The sequence below is a fragment of the Erythranthe guttata genome, chromosome 2 (assembly GCF_056151865.1).
Source record: "Erythranthe guttata isolate IM_541 chromosome 2, IM_541, whole genome shotgun sequence".
NCBI classification, from domain to species: Eukaryota; Viridiplantae; Streptophyta; class Magnoliopsida; order Lamiales; family Phrymaceae; genus Erythranthe; species Erythranthe guttata.
Window position 1 is genome coordinate 1,507,848 of NC_142534.1, and position 20,070 is coordinate 1,527,917.

A 20,070-nucleotide genomic window follows, 5' to 3' on the forward strand; every position below is an offset into this window, starting at 1 on the left:
CCCAAACGTGTGTACAAAATTGGTAATTATCTAAGTATGTGTATAATAAAATCTTAAACAGTGTAATTGACCAGAGTTTAGTATCTACAAGATCATTTAACTCATGGGTAAATTACGTTCACTTCCTGAGATAAGGTCAAATTACAAAAAAAAACCCTTTATTTTTGGGTAATTACAAGTTTACAACCACCCCTCAAGTATTAATCTTCTTACACGTCCACCCTCACGATATCAAATTTAGTAGAATCTTCTAGATTATATGAAATATTCTCCGGTTTGTACATATAATCGTTTTTTTACTCACAACACTGAACATGAACCAATACGTTCGACTTTGAAAAAAAAAAAAGAAAAAAAAACTATATCAACAGTTCATAATTCGGAATGGTTCACAGTGGCTCGGTTCTGCGGGGTTTTGTTAGTAAGAAAACTTATTCATCCTACACAAATTACAACATTAACTTTCACAATTGCTCATTCCTTAACTATAAAACAGGAACGAATATGTATACATATAAACGGATCTGCAAGTACAAAATTAACTTTCGAACTGTTACGATTTACAGTATTGGTCAAATCTCACCCACATTTGCCGGTACAAAGTGAAATCAGTGGAAGACAAAGCTGGCAAATTACCTTCCACATGACAGGTTTAAGAGGCACTTAATATACAGGGTTACATTTATGTACAATTCATGAAATAAGCTCAACATTTGGCTAAAAAACATACCGCCTGCCAAAAAACAAAATACCCGGGATTTCATTAGCCGAATTTAAATATGGTTTTGCACTTTTACCCTGAAAATTAAGCAGTATGTAATATAAGAATTTGTACCTCAAGAGCTCTCATAATCTTGATCTTTGCTTCATCCCACTAAAAGTGGACCTCCTACGAATAGAACCGAACGGCTCTCCGTTTAAGGAGCCGGAGAATTTAATATCCCAACCTTCAATATTCTTCGGAATACACACATCAAATAGTGCTTGGCCAAGAACACTGTTTGCACTGAGACAAGGGCTAGAACGATGAGGTAGCCTCTCTTTGGGGTCATGTTGTTGTTGTATAGGCTCGAAATCTCTGCTATTTCGATAATCTGATGAACTTGGCAGGAAGAAGTGGTCATCATCTTGCCCAAATGAAACTCTTCTGAAGCTTTGGTTCGACTTTTCGCCGAGTTTCTGAATTTTTTCGGAGAAATTAGAAATTGCCTTCTCAAGCAACTCGTTTATAGCAGCTGTGTACTGTACATTTTGATGCTTGTAATGACCTGTTGCAAAGGCAGATAACGTGGGTAAGTTTGGAAACGGGATGTCCAAGTCATATACTGTAACAAACGATCAACGCAGTTGAAGATGTTTCATGTGACAAATCTCATTTTTATCCTTTTATATCTTCTATCTGACTAACCTGTATATAAATTAATACAGCAGAACAATATTTTTCTGAAGTGAATGGTAAAAGATCGAGGTTCTAAGAGGTCCATATTTTAAATAAATTTTCGTATTCTTTCATTGTAAGATAAATCTGACCCGTTTTTTTATGTCTTACCACAACGAAATATAAGGAGAACTTAAGACTAACCTACATTAGCAGAGGTGCTCAACTTCACAACTTTTACATTACCACCCAAAACCTGTAACTGCTGAGCGAAGTTGCACAGAGTCGAAAATGGAGCTACATCATCATTTTCTGAGAATACAATCAGAAAGGGGGCCTCCAAACCCTACACATAGCATATGAAAAGGAATAAAAGGATCAATAAATAAAAGAGAGAGAAAATAGTTTAAATAAATGTTTAACTTACAACTGAGGAATAAAGTGTTTCCCAGTAATCTGCACGTTGGGATCCAAAACTGGTGATAAATAGAGCGTCCAAGCTTGAAGTAACACCTTTTGCAAACAATGATACTAGCTTTGATGATCCAGGCATTTTCAGAATGGATCGGTGTAAAGAAAATCGGGCACCCAAGTCGCTAGTGAATTCTATAGGATCGGAATCATATATCTGGCCTGAGATGCAGCTCACAACCAATCTACTGTCCTCCTTCATGTAACAAAAATAAAATTAAAAAATTAATCTGAGGTCTACTTATCCACCAATAACAATTACTTTATTTGAAGCCCAACAAAAGAAATTACCAGGCTGAGATCCACATCGGAACATCCTTCTACGATCTGCACCACACAGAAACGAACTAACTCCATCAACAAACCAGTCTAAGGTTCAATTGAAATAAATGCATGATGTTGCTAAAATGTGATTTTTAGACATGAAAAAAGTACCAACGCAAATCTAGTGATGCGTATACATGAATCAATCATTCTCGTTTCTCAGTAAATTGAAATTACCTGGAGAACCTTATACATGCACGCTTTAGAACCACCAGAAAAAGATGCAAGAACCACAGGACATGGTCCATTTCTAAGCTCCTATACATACAAAAGAACAAACACTCAGCAACAAAAAATAATAAAAAAAATCCAAGAGAATACCGATAAGCCAAATGTAACCAACACTAATCAGAACATGTAACAAACTTAATACGCATGATAAATTGTAATAAGTTCCACTGCGACCAGCGAAATACTTCTGCTGTGTCGTAATCAGGAAGCCAATAAAACAGATGTAGAAAATGATGATTTGCATTACTATACTCGCATTTTCTCAGGCAGCGCAATAGTTACAAAAACAGCACGAAGGGAAACAGAATCAAACATGAATTGATGATTAAAGTATGCAATATAACTTAATGTTCAATTTCGGCATTTTTTTCCAACATAAACAATGCAATACCAACTGACCTTAACAAGCTCAACAACGACAGAGAAAGCCAGTGATGTAGCTCTCTCCGGAACGAATCTGCACAAACAACAAACCAATTGTTCGTACGCATATTCAAATTAACAGAATCGGAGGCAGCTGAATGTCATTACAAAACTGGTGATTTTCGTATACAGTCACTACCTACATACACATATACATACACCTTCAAAATTCACAAACCAAAATCAGCATCGAACTAACCGGAAAAACAACTACAGTAAATTAGAGGGAAAAATAACGTACGGATTGAGATAATCGGAGCGGCAAACGAGAGAGTTCCAACCAAGAGAAGAGTAGAGACGAGCGAAATCATTCAACTGAAAATCGCTGATCGAAATCCACGAGAAAACAACGATTATTCCCTTCGGTTTGAATCCTTCTTCGCGATTCCGCAACCAGTAGAATCTCCCACCTCTACTACTCATCCTCGTATCGATATTTCAAAAAAAATTTGTATAAATTGGGGGGTTTTGTGCCTGGTTTATTGACCGTTGTGCGAGAATAGGAAAATGTAGAGAGAGAGAGAGAGAGAGAGAGAAATATGATTTGTGTTGTTTGGTGGTGGATCGCCGAGTGGGATTGCGTTATGTGACACGTCAGACAATGCGCATATTCCCTTCGGCTATCATGCGCCACATCCGGCGCGCGGTAGACTTCTACGACGTCGTATTCGGCCTCGGGCTAATGCATGTTAATTGTGATTGGGCTTTGGGTTTTAAGAAGATAGCCCAAATTAATGTATGAATAATTTGCTCTTGCCATGCTATTTTGCAGGCCCACTCTACTAATACTAATAATAACTAATTAATTAACTTTTTTAATATTATAAAATTTAAATGTAAAAAGGTCAAACTAACCTTCTAAAAGAGGGAAATCAGATCATAGATGAAAGTAAAAAGTGTACCCCACCCCACCCCACCCCACACCCCACCACCCAACCAATAAAAGTCTCATGTTATAATTTTTAATTAAATAAAAAAAAAATAGAATATAAAAGCTAAGTTGTGGGTGGAGGCGCAGAAATCAAAAAATCTAGAAGGGGAAAGAGAAAGCCGTGCAGAAATTCTTCTTAACTATGGGGAGTAACAAAGTTGCATCATCATAATCAGTAATCACAGATCCAATATATACTATACAAGTTAAATAAAGTAGAAAAAGAAAAGTTATTTATTTATTTAAACAAAAATAAAATAGTTACTAGTAGCTAGTGTGGGTGGTGGTGAAGGTGTTGAAATCAAGGACCAAAAAAAAAAAAAACCTTCCTTTATCACTCACTTTTAAACTACAAATTACTAGTAATTAATTAAGATTAAACCTGCAACATTCTCTTTCTAATTTCTCTCTTTCATTAATTGTGTTGGTAATAGCATTAGTAATAATAAAAAAAGTTATGCATCAGATCCAAAGCACATGGAACTCAGTTGACGACCACTCCATCACGGCACGTGCACATGCACACTTCTTGTCTACTTCTTGTTTATTACTATTACATTGCAAAGTGCAAACTAATTTACAACCTTTTTTTTTTCTTTTTTGGTTAAGATGGCATGGAAAGTGATGAAATAGTAGCATCAAATTTATAAATTGAAACTATTTCTAATTAATAATAAATAATGTGTTAATTGCATACAAATGGAGTATATATCTTCACACACATCACAACTAAGAATGTTTCATTGGGAATATCTTCCATCTACTTGTTTATTACTAACTAGTAATCCCTTGGTATATATGTAGCTAATTAGGATATTATTTAGGAGAATATTCCATTACAAAATGCGTATTAATTATTATTATTATTATTATTATTATTATTATTATTATTATTATTATTATTATAGATGTTGCTATTCTCTAGCTAGCTAAAATATATCTTCACCAAATTACATTCGGTAAAGTTGTATATATATATACATATATATCTAAGGTACCATTTTTATGTTTTTTTTTTTTAATCTTTTTTTAATGTTTTTATTTTTATTTTTAGAAATCCTAGGCCAATGTAATATATAGTACGTAATTTTGTACTTGAGGAAGATGCACTAGCTCGTATGTTAGTACCAAGTCCTTTAGTACTCAAAATTGGCTTCTTCTCTTTGTTCATACGTCGTTTTACCAATCATCATATTGCAACCAAGTTTCTCTGACAGGCCGATGGATACATATTTATATTGCACCTTCTCAAATAACTGCATGCATATATATATATTACAAATTTTAAAATTAATTAATTTCTTGCAATTAATTAGTTTATTCCATCCTTTATTTTCTCTTGATATATATATAATATTTATGTAGAGAGAGAGAGATCTAGGCGGCTTTTTAATTGTTGTATATATATATATGGATTAAGAGAAGCTGCAGGCTGCAGAAAACAGAAGTTTTGACCTCTCTGATTTATTGAACAGTTTCCAAACTCAAAAGGGCATTATTAAATTATGAAAAAGAAGACAAGGGATATCATGAAATATTATCCAAACACTGCCTAACTACGAGTTGAAACAAGATCGTATGTACAGTTTTAATTTGGTGGAATAATAATAATAATAATAATAATTTTTCCGCCGATTTTGAGATCACAGATCTATTTAAAGAAATATAAATATTCGGCCGGTTTGGATACTTCTCTCTTTTCTTTTTTGTATTTCTTTCATCGTTTACCCATATTCCAACTGCACAAGACACACCTTTCAATCAATCAATTCACATGCCCCACTACTGTATGTACACCACACAAACAAAACATGTATTTATATATATATAATTATACACACACACACACACACACAACGTGTCTGCAAGTATTCATGATTAGCTTCCACCATGTGTGTGTGTTTCTTCATGACCATGTCCAACAACTCCATGCAACCATTAACCAAGACGCCTTTCATTTTTATATGTTGTATATATATATTTATAATTAATTAATTAATTAATTAATTTCATACAGAAAAAAAAAAAAGGTGACATGCATCCATGAAGAAAAAATCCAAAATATGCTCAAACAAAAATAGCCTTTTCAATATTTTCGAGAAAAAAGCAAAGTAACAAAAAGCAATTAAAAACCCACTTGCCCACGTCAATATCATCAACTCTGACAAAAGAGCTCAAGAAATTAATTATGACTATATATATATATAAATATATAAATATGGAAATTAGAGAATTCTAGGAGCTTCTTTACATAAAAATATATAAGGAAATTGCTATACACATAAGAGGCAGATTAATTAGCTATAATGAGAAAAATGTTAAAATTGCAACAGGGTAATATAATATATAATTTAATTTTAAACTTAGCCCCGGCCCACCTAAGAAAATAAAAAAGAAACTAAAAATTAAATAAAAAGTGGGAATATATAAAGAAAAGATGCGTTTTTGCTTCAAGTGGAGATATATTCATTTAAGGCTGTAAACGAACCCACTGATACGTCCCCTCCAAAGGAACGTCGTTCACAATATCAAAGTTGTACCTGAAAGCGATACAATCAAATCATTACTTCAATTCCCCCCTTTTTTCAGTTACGAATAATCAATTGGCCCACGCTAAAATGAGCAGGGTGCACTATTTCAGTGTGTGTGTGTGTGTGTGTGTGAGCCTGCGTACTTTTCTTATCGTACGCATCTCACTGCCTGGAAACACATGTAATCATTGTTTGTATATATATATACATATATATATAGTGTGTGTGTGTGTGTATATGTGTACTGTACTGTACTCACTTTTCAGCGAATCGTTTCTGCTCGTACTTTTCTGCCGCCGCAAAGAACTCTTCTAGCTCCGCCGCCGCCGGCATATTTGCCGCGAGAGGAGTTTGAATTTTCCGGCGAGGAGGAGGCGTTGATGATTTGTTCTTTGACTGTGACGATGAGTAGGCTAACAGTTGCTCTGAATCTCCGTAAAAATCGCTGGTTGGAGTCGCCTCTCTACTGAAAAATTGAATACTACTAATTAATCAATTTTAAAAATTATTTTAGTTCGTGAATTAACAGTAAAACGTTAAAAATTGAACGAAATTCAGAAATTTAGTAAAGGAAAATTCGTTTAATTTTTAATTTTAGTTTTTCGCAATTTACCAGAAATTAAAACGAAAAAGTGAAATTATGAACGGAGAAATAAAAAAAAAAAAATATACAGCTGAAGATATATTCATTGCTGACCTGAAAACGCCATCGTTACAAGTGGAAATTTCCGTTTCAAAACCCTCGGAATGCAAATCAGCTTTCTGAAAAAAGCATTCAGAGAAGAACAGATTAATAATTAAAAATAAATAAATAAACAGTTCCTCAAAAGACGAACCAGCTGAAATTGTGGTTTCACGAAACAAAAATTCAAAGCTACTGAGTTTGAATTTCGAAAATTTCACCTCCAGATCTGGTGATCTCAAGCTCTTCTTTCCGGCGTCGCTCGAGTCTTCATGCTCGGAGAAATCCGAAGTCCTGGAACCCGCCGGCGACACTGAATTCTCCGACGGTTCCACGCCGCCGCCTCCGCCGCAGTACGCCTCCTCTTGCTCGGGGTAAAACTTCCTTTTCTTACCGGAAATCAACCGCGCCTCTTCTTCCGTCGCTCTAGCACTCTTCATTGTAGCACTCTCACATATCTTCAGGTATTCCCCCATTCTCTCTCTCTAAGCTCTCTCTACCAACACACCTATTTTGCTACATCTGTATATAATATATACATATATATAAATATAGGTGAAAATTGTGTGTTTGTGTGTGTGAAATCGGTGTATATATATGTGTGTGTGTGAGTGTGTGTGTGGGCTGGTGATCAACAGCAACCTGCAAAAAAGTAGAAAGCTCAATTTCTTTCTCACGCACCACTTTACCACTGATGCTATCTATATTACTAGATTAGAGAAGAGAAAAGTAGGGGCAAAAACGGAAATCCGAAAATGATGGGGATTTGATCGGACGGTGGAGATTAAATGAGGCGGTTACCGTAACATGTGGTCCTGACCCTGTTAACGGTGACAGGCACATGGCGATGCCGTTAAGAGAGATCGGGATCCTATATAGAATGAGTACAGACTAACGAGCCAATAGGTGGAGGACGCGTGTAGTGTAGGGAGTGCGACCGGGTGTAGCCGGTCGGGTTACCGGGAATCTTGTAATGACTGGGATTTTGTTACAGCCATAACTGAAAATCACTGCCAGAAATATTTCATGCGGTTGGTTATGTTCTTCAAAAAGTACCCAAAAAGTGATTTTGAATTTTGAATTTTGGTCGTCTAAAAAATATGTTATTTTTTGAATTATGTAGCTTTGATAATTAAATTTTAAAATGTTTTTATTTATAATTTTATAATGATTAAAAACAGAAATGTTTTCATATATTTTTAGAATAAAATTACGGACACCCACAGATGTTAGGTCAATTTACGAAAATACCCCTTATATTTGGGTAATTACAACCACCTGTCAGCTATAAAATTTCTTACATTCATTCCTATAGTATCAAATTCAACATAATCTTTTAGATACCGTGGAATGTTCTCTAATTTATACTCGTTTTGTACAAAATGCATTTTCAGATGCACCACAATCTGATATTTATAAGCCAAGAGACTTTCAAAATACCCAACTCGAATGGGGTAAAACGGGTACAAACTGGGGAATATTCCATATAATAAAATATTCTGCTAAATTTGGCACCGTAAGAATGGACGTGCAAGAAAATTAATAGTTGACTAGAGTAATTATAATTACTCAAACATTATGGGGGTTTCGTAATTTAACTTTACTTTAGAGGTCCCCGTAATTTTACCTTATTTTTATGTAAATATAAATATAAAATATTGTTCGTAAATCGTTGAAATACAAATTACCATTATCTGAATCGTGTCTTACGTTTTAACAACTTTGCGTTATACACATAAAAATATTGCAATTAATACAGAGTAGCTGGAGTGGCTTAAAAACGCATTTTATGCATTAAATGGAGTAAATTTTTGGTTAATTGTTCGTCCATTTTAATATTTATTAATTTACTACTCTTTCCATGAAATAAATCGTTTTTAATTCAAAAATCTTTCTTTATTCTTTTCCTTTTATATTCTTCAATTTAATTAATATTATTAATTATTATTGGTGTTACTATTTGATATTTGTTCAGTTTGGTAGAGCTAACAAATTAAAAATATAATTTCAGCATTTAATTGAAATTCCTTATCCTGAAAAATACGTTACATCTCTTCATTAGGATCAATGAATGAAATATATACATTTAAATTGAAGCAATTCAAGATTTAGGAGGAATAAAATGAATAGTTTCTTTTAATAAGGCTTGACTTTAATTATTTTTTATTTTATTTTAAATAAATGCCCATTAACTAGTTGGTCGTGAAAAAAAGGACCCGGATCATCAATGTTAATTTTTTAGGAAATAAATATATAAATATGTAACTAAAAGGTTCTTCTCACTAATTTACCCCCCATTTATTATTTTTATTGTTTGAGAAACTAATATTTGAAATAATCTATTAAGGTAAAATCAGAAAAATAGTGAATGCATCATTGAAAATCTGAAATAAATACAAAATAATTTATCCAAAGCGATAGTTAATTTGAAACGCAGCTAGAAGAATATATATATTACACACACACATCTTCCTTTTATCAAATCATCACACTTAAAAAAAGAAAAAAAAAAAAAAAACTAGGAGGAGAACGTTACAATGACAAGTCATTAATGTGATGTTAATTATATCACCAAAAATCCAATCTTTTTGTTGTATGAATAGAGAGAGAGAGAGAGAGAGAGAGAGAGAGAGAGAGAGAGAGAGAGAGAGAGAGAGAGAGAGAGAGAGAGAGAGAGAGAGTAATTACAGCATCAACCACCACCATTACGGGGGTAGTGTTGGTAGATGAGTTTCATACATTATGCAATCAAGAAACCATGGTATTTAATAATTTACAAATTCGAAATGTGTCCTCAAGGTTTTTATTACAATCCAGGTGTGGTTGAAAGTAATTAACTGGAATATGTGTAGATAGATTGTAAATGATCATTTAAATTTTCAGGACCACATAATGTGTATATATATATGGTAGGAATTAAACAAGTTTCTCCAAAATGTTTGCTTTTATTGAACATTTACCAAGATTTTAATGATGTCAAAACAAATATGTAGGGTGGTGGTCACCATTATCATTTTTTTACCGATATCGTATTAATGATTTGTTAGGCATGTATTATAAATGTGGTCTTAAATTATTTTTTTCCAATGAAATTGTACTCCATATATACATACAAACGTACATACGTGCATGTGTGTGTTGGTGTGAGTGAGTGAGTGTGTGTTGGTGTGAGTGAATGAGTGTGTGTGTTTTGAATTTCATCCGTTGGAATAGCCAGAGCCAGATGTTAATAATTTAGTTTGAGTAAAGGATATTAATAAATCTTTGATCATTACATTCCAAATTTGTTTAGGCAACGTCGAAGAGTGTCATTGATTAAAGGTTAAATTACACCGACACCCCACCGACACCGCTGAAGTATGCTAATATAATTTTAAGATATTTGTGCTATTATTAATTACGGCCACACTCCTGAAACAATTAACCGGAGCCAAGATTTCATGTCATGGAGACCGATATACACTATAATTATTTTTCGCTGGGCCGTTAATGCTAACATAGACGGGAATTTATAAATCTTATGTTAAATAATAACGACTTGCAAAATGTTGGGAGAGTTATGCCACCCCATAGCTCTACGTTGTCTCCATCAGTATCTAAAACTAATAGTCCACTAGAACCTTAACGTAATAACTTAACCAATGCATTATTCCGTTAGGGTTTCTAACAATGTTTCAGGGGTAATTGTAGGAATGTGTATTTCCATGTGTAAATGAATGATAATGACATACATGGTGTAATTCACTCGACGTAGCACTAGCACCGAGCAACAATGCATGTTCTCGTTGGATTTTTCGATATTATCATACATAGACATGCACATGTAAATGACACGTGTTGTCTTACAAGAGGACACCTGTTTTACTGTTTGAAAGGATATTTGTTAAACAAATTTAACGATTAGTGGAGAGGGAGAAAATATATAAGAAACGCGGTTTTAAGAGAAGCAAACAAAATGAATCTGGAGAGTAGTGAGAGATGAGGTGGTACAAACATTGGATTCCTTTGGAAACAATTGGTAAAGGGAGGAGAGAAAAAAAAAAAGGTGGGCCCACAATTAGTATAAAACAATTGTGGCTCTAACTGGCAAGTGCCAACCTTTCTTTTCCCCCTAAAAACAAGGGGCTCTGTCCCTGTCAATATTACCATGAAAATAATAATAATAATAATAATAATAATTTAAATAAATAAAATAAAAAATGAAGCATAAGCAAAATTACAATGGCGGTGGTGGCAGGCCCTTTGGCAGTGTGCTCCCTGAGAGGATAATAACAAAACTAAACAAATACAAGCATTTCTTGTGGGAGCCTAACTGCTCTGCTACTCCATTTGCAGTAGTCTTTATTATGGGGGCCATCTTTTTAACTTATTTCAATTCCCCCTCGTGCACTTTTTTATACTTTTTTTTTCACTTTTTACCCTGGCCATTTTCTAACTCTTTTCACTGTTACAAAATTAACCTACTGCCAATACATGCATATTATATACATGTGTCAGTGTGTGTGTGTGTGTCTGTGTCTGTGTGTGTGTGTGTGGGAGAGAGAGAAACTAGATTTTAACATAATTAATTCAAGCCAAAGGAATTTGGCTAGACTAGATTATTTACCTGGTAAGCAGAATCACATTCCAATGGCCGCCACCAGCCCACCAGCACGAGCTGTACCAGATGTAAAACGAAATCTGCGAGTCGACATAAGCTAAAAGGATTTCTAAAATTTTACAACCGAAACACACGATTACGTTATATCTAAAATATATATATGTCTATAAATGTGGGGAAGAGAAGAGGTACAAATACAATTCCGATATAACGCAGTGGGTATGAGTTGTGAAACCTAATAGACAAGTGCCACTGGAAGAAAGTGTTCTTAAAAGTTCAATAATGTGCGCACTTGTGACTTATCTGACTGTCCTATGATACCACATCGATTTGCTTCAACATTTTACGCCCAAATGACGGGAAAAAAAATTGGAATTTATTTTACCATCAGAATAGGAATAGTCGTTCACGTCGTATGAGATGGAAATGTATTGGGGGTAAAGGTGCATTGCCTGATATTGAGTTTAGAATATCTTCAGAGTGCCTTTTTCACTTGAAAGAAATTGGGACGAGCCTCATTAGCAGCTTCAACATCATCTGGAGAGGCTACAGCGACCACCACACCTTTGTCTTTAACTGCCTCAACAACATCGGCAAATTCCTTGAAGTCTTCCAACCTACAGAAAAGCCAAAAATTGGATAAATATTAAATAGGAGAGAAGAAAATGAAGACCATTTTTACGGATATGGTATGAAATACCATGTTCAAGCACTAAAAAGTGGAAAGAGTTCATGGGTATACTGGGAAAGAGACTTATTTATTCTTTACTCGGGAATGTGTGATATAAAAGAGGGTACACAACAGGAGCTTCAAGTCAGTTATCAGCTTTACTAGTCATTTTCTTTAGATATTTTTAGTACCAATAGACGTACAAAATATGTCACGAGCTTCAAATCAATAACATCTCTATAAGTCATTTTATTAGTCTATGATTCGCAGCCACAATTTGATATGCATGACTGTGTCAAGAAAACTCAATTTCCCCTGTACTGAAAATGAGCGTCTCTGTATTCATAATTTAGCACTTGTTTTCACAGAATATTGCAATCATCCAGATCTATATATTATATATGTAGTAATGTAGAAATATAAGTACCTCGTTGACAAAATCTCTTCTCGTCTGATTTGCCTGTCCTCCTCGGTGACTCCTAACAAGTATCTCGATAAGCTGAAAAGAGAAGTGAAAATATCAATAAATTTCCACAGTACACGCAGTAATCTAAAAATAAATAAAGGTAAAGTAAAACACTAGATTAATAACGATCTAATTCATGTTGCCTATCATATCATTCATGTCACAACATGGACATCAAACGCATCAAAAGTAGGAAAAAATAGGAGTCTGCAAACTTGCTTCAATATTTTTGTAAATCGAAAGAAAATGTGTACGTTTGTTAAAGCATGTGTTAATTTGGTAGTTGTAAAGAAGCAAAAATTATCACAGGGCTTAATCCTGTCTTGACTGCTCTGTCATGTAGAGTAATTATTTAATTCAGGGCAAGCATAGCAATATGCTTACCTGCTATATCCTTTGGCATCAGGTAGCTGATAGGAATCAACATCTCCAATAGTCCCAATGATTGCCTTAGTAAGAGCATCATTATCCATTTCAAGTTCTCTCAGAAAGTTGCTCGTTCCATCATAAATATCAAGTGTCTTCAACAAATTGGGATCTCTGTAAGACAAGAATGAGAACACACCTGAACAAGACCCCAAAAAAAAAATCATGGTTAGGAAAGTGAGAAATTGGCAAATGTGACTATGTAAAAGAACACTGGTGCTTTCAATTGGACCTGAGTGAGTGTCAAAATCACAAAATCCTCCGTAAGCTCCACCACTGACACGTACACGATCCCATAGCCAGCTGTTGTTCAAGTATTTCGAGATGACATATGCACTGCCTTTAAGTTGATACCCAGTCTCAAAAAGGTTAGCTGCTTTCCCAACATAATTTACCTGTGTAAAGATATTACTTGATTATGTTAATTCAATTTGCCTAACAGAGGAGTTAGACATACAAGTTAATAGGTCAACATTTGATTACTACTAACCTGCGTAGGTACTACAATAGCTTCATTTGTGAGCGGGAGTCGAGCATTCCAAGAAGGTGACGCGACTGGTGAAGTGTTAGGAAGCATATCAAGAAACTTGCTGACATATTTCTCTGTGTTCTTAAGATTTTTCCCGTCAGCAGTCAGATTTATAATGCAATCATTTTTCGAAATCAATGTATTTCGTATCTCCTCGAGAGAAGAAGATATTCCAAGCCAGTCATCATCAACTTTCTTCTCAAGATCTTGTAGAAATTCCAGGTAACTGCAAGCACAACATGTGAACAATATTTAGAGGGCCATAAGGAACTTATGTATTATGAACCGTGTGTATGATAGTGAAAAGTGGCGACAACTACAAGCAAAGGTCAGCGCACCCTATACAGGAGGAGTTTACAAAGACTACAAAATCGAAGAAAATTATCAAGATTCAGTAAATAAACAGTCCTAGCTTATTCGTATAACTCGTTCATTTTATCATAATTTATAAAATGAAAAGGCTTTCCAAATTCCAGAAACTGCAAAATTATAAAATTAAGAAATAGCCTCTATAAAAATTAACCTGATACCACCCATTTGTTCAGAGATCCACCCAGCAACATTGAGCTTCGCATCCATCCTTGCAGCTGCAATGCCATGCCCACTGCCTCTTAATCGATTCTGAAAACCAACAATTAGTATGAAATAATTTTTTTTTCCTTAAAAAACATATCACTCGCATTTCTGCCAGGTACAGTAGATACCTCCATTCTTGCTTTGCTCTGAGAAACGAACTGCTTAAAACGCTTTTGGTCCGTCAACTGAACGTCTTGAAGAACACGGTTGAACTACATTTGGTAAGTTTGACAAAGGCGTTAATCAATCTCCAGCAGTTTCCCAGAAAATTAGATAGAAACAAAGGAATAGATAGCAACACGCTTATAGAGGGCCGAGCCATGATTAGCATATGATGTAAATAGACAAGCTGATTGGTCCCCCTTTAGCAAAAGTTGTAATATATAGAGAATTGCATGCTTAACAATGACATGAATCTGAAGAAATATATTATGTAATGTGCACCCAACGAGTTATAACAAACTGACTATGGCTTAGACTAGGGGTATCGGAGGACAAGGGATTAACGGACACAGTAATTATAAACAATGAGATTGGGAACCCAAATCACAGATGTGAATTGTGAACTTGTGGTTGCGCATTCAAAATATTTATCACACTGGGGAAAGGAAAAAGGAAATAAAAACACAGTAGCAGTGAGTCCAGGTTACATACAAACGATTATCAGTTGTCATGAGATATGTTAGAAACCCTGCAACGACTTGACAAGTGACAATGGTAAGCGTATTTAATTTTTATGCTAATTAAATTACTAAGAAGGATCAGCTTTTTACCAAATGAAATAAATCTTCGGCACGCCCGGACATAGATTTGCCTCGTGCAATTATATGGCTGCATGGATCCTCCTTCCCTCGTACTGATGATGTGAAAGGATACACTGATATTCCACCAGTTTTTCTTCCAATTAATTGGTTCAGTTGTACAAAATTCAAGTCTTTTGTACCCATCTCCAGCAGTGACTGGCTGTTAAATATCCACAAATCATAAATAATTGAACTTTTAACGATGACAGGTCAATAACCCAGGTTAGCTCAAAATTTGCAACTCATCTTGCTAATTTTTAAAATTTTCAAACCGAACCAAGTATGAGTAGAAGGTCATGAAAAGTTGACTTCAATTGAAGCCACGTGTGATAAGGATATGATTGGTTTAATTTATAATTTGGCTTCACCAAGAAATGAAAAAAGAAACAGTGTCCAGTAATAAACAATACTATACATAACACAACAAAAAATGACTCAAAAACCAAAAATGTCTTAATCTCATACTTTGATTAAGTACGAATAGGACATAATTTCATCTACCTCGTCTTTTTTCATTAACTATTTAAGTAATTTTAATTTATTAAGTTTATCATAGAAGAACAGAAAAAATAAAATGAATTTGACCTAGCTCAAACTCGACTGCAACCTCTAAATATATTCAAGTCAATCCCCCATATAACATGAATACGGAATTCTTCCAATTTCAAAAAGAGAGTTCAACAGTAGTTGCTATCTTACCAGAATAATGGTACCAAAGGAAGAAGCTCTTGCTTCAAAGAGCTCATTTTGAATACAACCTCAGCATATAGAACATCATTTGTGAAAAGGTCATGCTGCAACACCTTTGTCCCATTGATCTCACCAACCTACAAGTGCGGGCAATGAACTTTGACTCACGAGATAAATAAGAAATTTACAGGAGGATTTACACCATCTCAATACCTCAGTAGGAATGTGTATAGGATTTTTGGGAATGTCTTGCAAAGAAAGGCTTGGTACACATTTGAGAGCTTCTGGTGGATCTGGAGTCTCCTGTTTCAACTTCAGTTCATGTGTTGCACGAGCCAGTTCAGCAAGATCCTCCACAGTCATGCTAGCTTTCAGCTTTTCCAAATTTTCTTTCTCAGTTGCCTCGTCACGCGAAGCCATCTCTGAGTCAGGCTGTTAATAACATCAATTAGCATATGAAAAAGCCATGCAATATTGCACCTAACAAACATCAACAGTAAAAACATTACCTGCATTTCAATAGTTACACGGTGCTGGTTATTCAAAATGAATTTTTCTATTAAGGGAGCGAATACTGCTTTAGAGCCTTCCTCGGCTATTCTAGCTTTCAATTCCTTTAAAGGTCCTTGATACTTTAATGGCTCAAATGGATCCATATCATATATCCATTTCCCCTGGCAGACAAAAAGATATTATGAGAATATTTTAGACTTGGAAAAGGAAGAGTAGAGGAAAGACAAAGTTGATGAAGATATTTAAAAGAAAGCATTTCTCACCATGGAGCGAAGCATCAGTGCTAAACCACGCGGAAATGACCCAGTATTATTTTCTCTGAGAGAGAACTCAATTGTATTCATTGATGCTTCCACTGCATCGGAATTGAAGCCTTCCTCGGCCATCTTTTTAAGCGTAGTCATGATTAACTCTTCTACTTTTTGAATGTCATCATCTGATACACCTTTTAATCCAACACTAAACTGAGGCTGAAGGAGTTCGTCCTCAATGCCCCCGCCAACAATAGCTTCACCTAGACCACTCTCCAGCAGGATTTTTCTCAAAGGAGAAGCAGGAGTTCCCATCATTAAATGATCCAAAAATCCCAGTGCCAGCTCAGTTTCCAAGTCTAAAGGTGTTTCAGAGAGGAGCCAATTGAGGCACACCATGTGCTTCTTTTTCAAATCCACCCCTTCAGCAGCGGGATATTTCTCAACAATCCTAACCGGTTTTGAGAACAGTTTCTGATAATCAACTCTTGATTCCTCGGGAGCTGAATTTGCTTCAAACATGTCTAGATATTCTGTAAGAAAAAATGGAAAAATACAAACAAAACTCTGAGTTTTAATTTAAGGACACCATGAATGGTTTCGTCAGATGAAAATGTTCCAGCAACCAATATCCTACAGATGAAAGCGTAATTTCTTCAACATAAGTCCTTTTATGTAAATATATCGGAGTCGCAACATATGTCCTACAAATGAATACGTAATTTTTTCAATAAATGTCCATTTATGTATGTCCAAGTCACTAATACTTCTTTCATATGTTTGAATTCCATTGGAAAAAATCAATCAACAATTACAACAGATTAGAAGATTATGTACCACTTAAAATACGTAGCCTTTCATTTGCATCATCATCACCATAAAACCATATCCTGGAATTGCTGGGATGGTAATATTTGCGGTGGAACTCCTGTAATTGGACACATGAAGAACAAAATCACTCTCTAAGGATATGGGCCAGATATCAAGTCCTTTTTCATACATCTACACTAGTCAATGAACATGAAAGTAGAAGACAAACAATACACTGAAAAGGAATACTTAAAATGTAAAAATGACGAGGAAACCAACCTTGAATTCCTCAAATGTTAGTTTGGGAATAACTTGCGGATCACCGCCACTATCAACACCATAAGTATTGTCAGGAGAAAGGGCCTACAGAGAAGTATTATAACAATTAAAACCAACATAGTTCATTTTCCTAGTACTCTGCATGAGCTGAATCATGGAGTCCAAATAATTCTTAACCTCTATGTAGTTTGAAATCAAGCTTACCTGTTGGGAAGCTCGGCCTAGTATGCTATCGGGCTGAGAATAAACACCTTTCATCTCATTAAAAACAACACCTGGAGTAAACCACACGAACAAATATCAGTGATGTAATGAACCTGCATACCCTTGTATGAATTGTTAAGAAATATGGAGATTGGCACATTCACCAGGAGTAAAATGCCATAGGCATATATCAACCTTTATATGTTATGTCCTCCGAGGGGTCATTCAATTCATAATGCCAACCTTCTTGTTGAAATGTTTTAATGTCTTCCACACATTTAGGGAAAAAGACTGCATCTAAGTACACATCAACCAAGTTATAGAAATCCTGCAAAAGAATTAGACATAAGATATTTAAAACAAGATTGTAGAGAGAAATATTTGTGCTTTTTTTAATAGGATTGAAGAACCAGACCTTTGTGTTCGTGGAAGCAACGGGATAGCAAGTCCTATCAGGATATGTGAAAGCATTCAGAAATGTATGTAAGCTCCCTTTCAACAACTCAACAAACGGTTCTTTCAAAGGATACTTTCTCGAACCACACAACACACTGTGTTCCAAGATGTGAGGAATTCCTGTTGAATCTTTTCTGCATCAACAAATCGGCATATTTGAACTTGATTAAGTTGCTTGTTCAGAATAAATCAGAAAACAGAAACATATTTTGGTGAGAACAAGTAATTTAGACTCTTTAATAAAGTCACTCTTTCTTGATAATAATTGCATTTACTGAATCAGAATTTCTCTCACGAAACACGAGAGGGAGATTAGTTCTAAGAGTATCCAACCATCAGAGATTCAAACACAGCAAGTTTCTGCAATAAAAGTACTTCAAGCACATGAAACTTGATCCATAAGGAGTTACACCAAGTGGAAACCTCTATTGATCACCACAACCAGGATCATTGAGTTCGGACAATTGAAGCTGACTTACTGGACTAGATATACAGTTTTCCAGGGATCTACCAAATGTTTGCAAAATCCCACCTCTCTATTCGCAGTTTCACACTTGACTATTCGTTTTTCAACTAGAGCAAAGTTTTGCTTGATAGTATATAATGTTAGGCTTCTTTTCCCCCTTCATCTTCATAGTACCATTCTAAATATTAGCAAATCACTGAATCATGCAGTTTAAGTAACGACTCTCATGAATTACAACCTTGTGTTTGTCATGGAAAATGGCGACTTCTTGGAAAATTCGTAATAAGAATAATTAAAGCATTTGCTAATTGAACAAAAAAAATAATCAATCCGCAATATAATTAACATGGTAGTAATAATAATAATTGATTATCAGTAGAAACACTTACGGAGGAGTGCGGAGAACAATGCCGAATACTTTATTCTCGTCATCGTTGGACACCGACATAATTTCAGCGCCAGTCTTCTTGTGCTTATACAACACAGCTCTAGATTTACACTCCTCGATGAACTCCTCCGACACTTTCTCAAACCCAAGCTTCTCCGCAACGGCATCGTCCGCTCCCAAAACCTCTAAAAAAAATTTACAAAAAATCAATCAAAAAAAACATTAAAATCAGTTAAAATAGTTCGAAACTTAACATAACAGTTGTTCAATTACCAGAAAAAGGCTGCGCAGACGAGGTGGCGATTGCGCGCACGGATATGGGGTTGAAGTGTCTTCTCAGCTGGACAGAAGGACCGGAAACAGACGAATATAGGCCGACGCCGCCGAGGTGTCGGCGGAGGATTGAGCGCTGGTGTACGTTGGGCACCAAACGATGCCGTTTAGGGATGCGAGCGAGGCGATGGGCGGAGCGGGAGAATAATCTGGTGGAGGCGAGTGCGGAGGAAGAAGAGGAGGAGGATAGAGAGCGGAGGAGCGCCGCTCGCTCCATTGTTGCTCGGAGGAAAGTAAAAATGGCGGAGGGTTTGAAGAAGATGAGAGCTGATAGAAGTAAATGGAAACTGATAATAGGTATATAATAATATTATCTACTCTGAGTTTTGTGATTAGGGAAGAAAGGGGAAAAATAAATATCAATAACTTGTGGTGCTTTTCTTGGGGAATAAGAATTAAAATATTTAGTTTCTTATGTAAATTTTAGTTGCTTGATTTCTATAATTTAAGGAAATTGCGTGCAATTTTTTTTATGGTCATGAGTGAAACGTTTTGCAAGCTTCTCTACCTCTAAATTTATTTTTGCACTTTAGTTCAATTTCTATTTAATTTTAATATATTTTCCATTATAAATACTTGATGCTCTTCTTAATTCTTGAACCACTCTATTTTGCACTTGAAAATAAATATATAATACTA

The 20,070-nt window shown here is 35.2% G+C and overlaps 3 protein-coding genes across 4 annotated transcripts; all 3 read right to left on the reverse strand.

Annotated features, from left to right (window-relative positions):
* Nucleotides 1–371: 371 nt before the first annotated feature.
* Nucleotides 372–3,420, reverse strand: LOC105957573 (uncharacterized). The gene is made up of 8 exons (XM_012981509.2): nucleotides 3,069–3,420; nucleotides 2,804–2,861; nucleotides 2,351–2,431; nucleotides 2,141–2,176; nucleotides 1,806–2,045; nucleotides 1,583–1,724; nucleotides 836–1,268; nucleotides 372–733 (listed from the first exon to the last, which is right to left on the reverse strand). Exons 1-7 carry the CDS (start codon nucleotides 3,248–3,250, stop codon nucleotides 847–849), a joined length of 1,161 nt encoding a protein of 386 aa, XP_012836963.2. The 5' UTR covers nucleotides 3,251–3,420; the 3' UTR covers nucleotides 372–733; nucleotides 836–846.
* A 2,563-nt stretch (nucleotides 3,421–5,983) lies between these two features.
* On the reverse strand, nucleotides 5,984–7,817 carry ICK5 (Cyclin-dependent kinase inhibitor family protein). 2 transcript variants are annotated; one of them, XM_012981508.2, is made up of 4 exons: nucleotides 7,193–7,817; nucleotides 6,987–7,051; nucleotides 6,549–6,755; nucleotides 5,984–6,298 (listed from the first exon to the last, which is right to left on the reverse strand). In XM_012981508.2, the coding sequence occupies exons 1-4, from the start codon at nucleotides 7,445–7,447 to the stop codon at nucleotides 6,229–6,231; spliced, it is 597 nt and encodes a 198-aa protein (XP_012836962.2). In that variant the 5' UTR covers nucleotides 7,448–7,817; the 3' UTR covers nucleotides 5,984–6,228. The 2 variants fall into 2 exon arrangements, with proteins under 2 accessions (XP_012836962.2, XP_012836961.2); XM_012981507.2 differs by having other exon boundaries at nucleotides 6,549–6,752; nucleotides 7,193–7,648.
* A 3,869-nt stretch (nucleotides 7,818–11,686) lies between these two features.
* Nucleotides 11,687–19,920, reverse strand: LOC105957571 (presequence protease 1, chloroplastic/mitochondrial). The gene is made up of 19 exons (XM_012981506.2): nucleotides 19,372–19,920; nucleotides 19,100–19,283; nucleotides 18,204–18,378; nucleotides 17,984–18,116; nucleotides 17,789–17,859; nucleotides 17,585–17,668; nucleotides 17,333–17,423; nucleotides 16,508–17,028; nucleotides 16,241–16,405; nucleotides 15,945–16,163; nucleotides 15,741–15,868; nucleotides 15,012–15,201; nucleotides 14,367–14,450; nucleotides 14,186–14,283; nucleotides 13,624–13,888; nucleotides 13,366–13,528; nucleotides 13,092–13,272; nucleotides 12,669–12,740; nucleotides 11,687–12,188 (listed from the first exon to the last, which is right to left on the reverse strand). The coding sequence occupies exons 1-19, from the start codon at nucleotides 19,646–19,648 to the stop codon at nucleotides 12,047–12,049; spliced, it is 3,243 nt and encodes a 1,080-aa protein (XP_012836960.2). The 5' UTR covers nucleotides 19,649–19,920; the 3' UTR covers nucleotides 11,687–12,046.
* Between the last annotated feature and the right edge of the window lie 150 nt (nucleotides 19,921–20,070).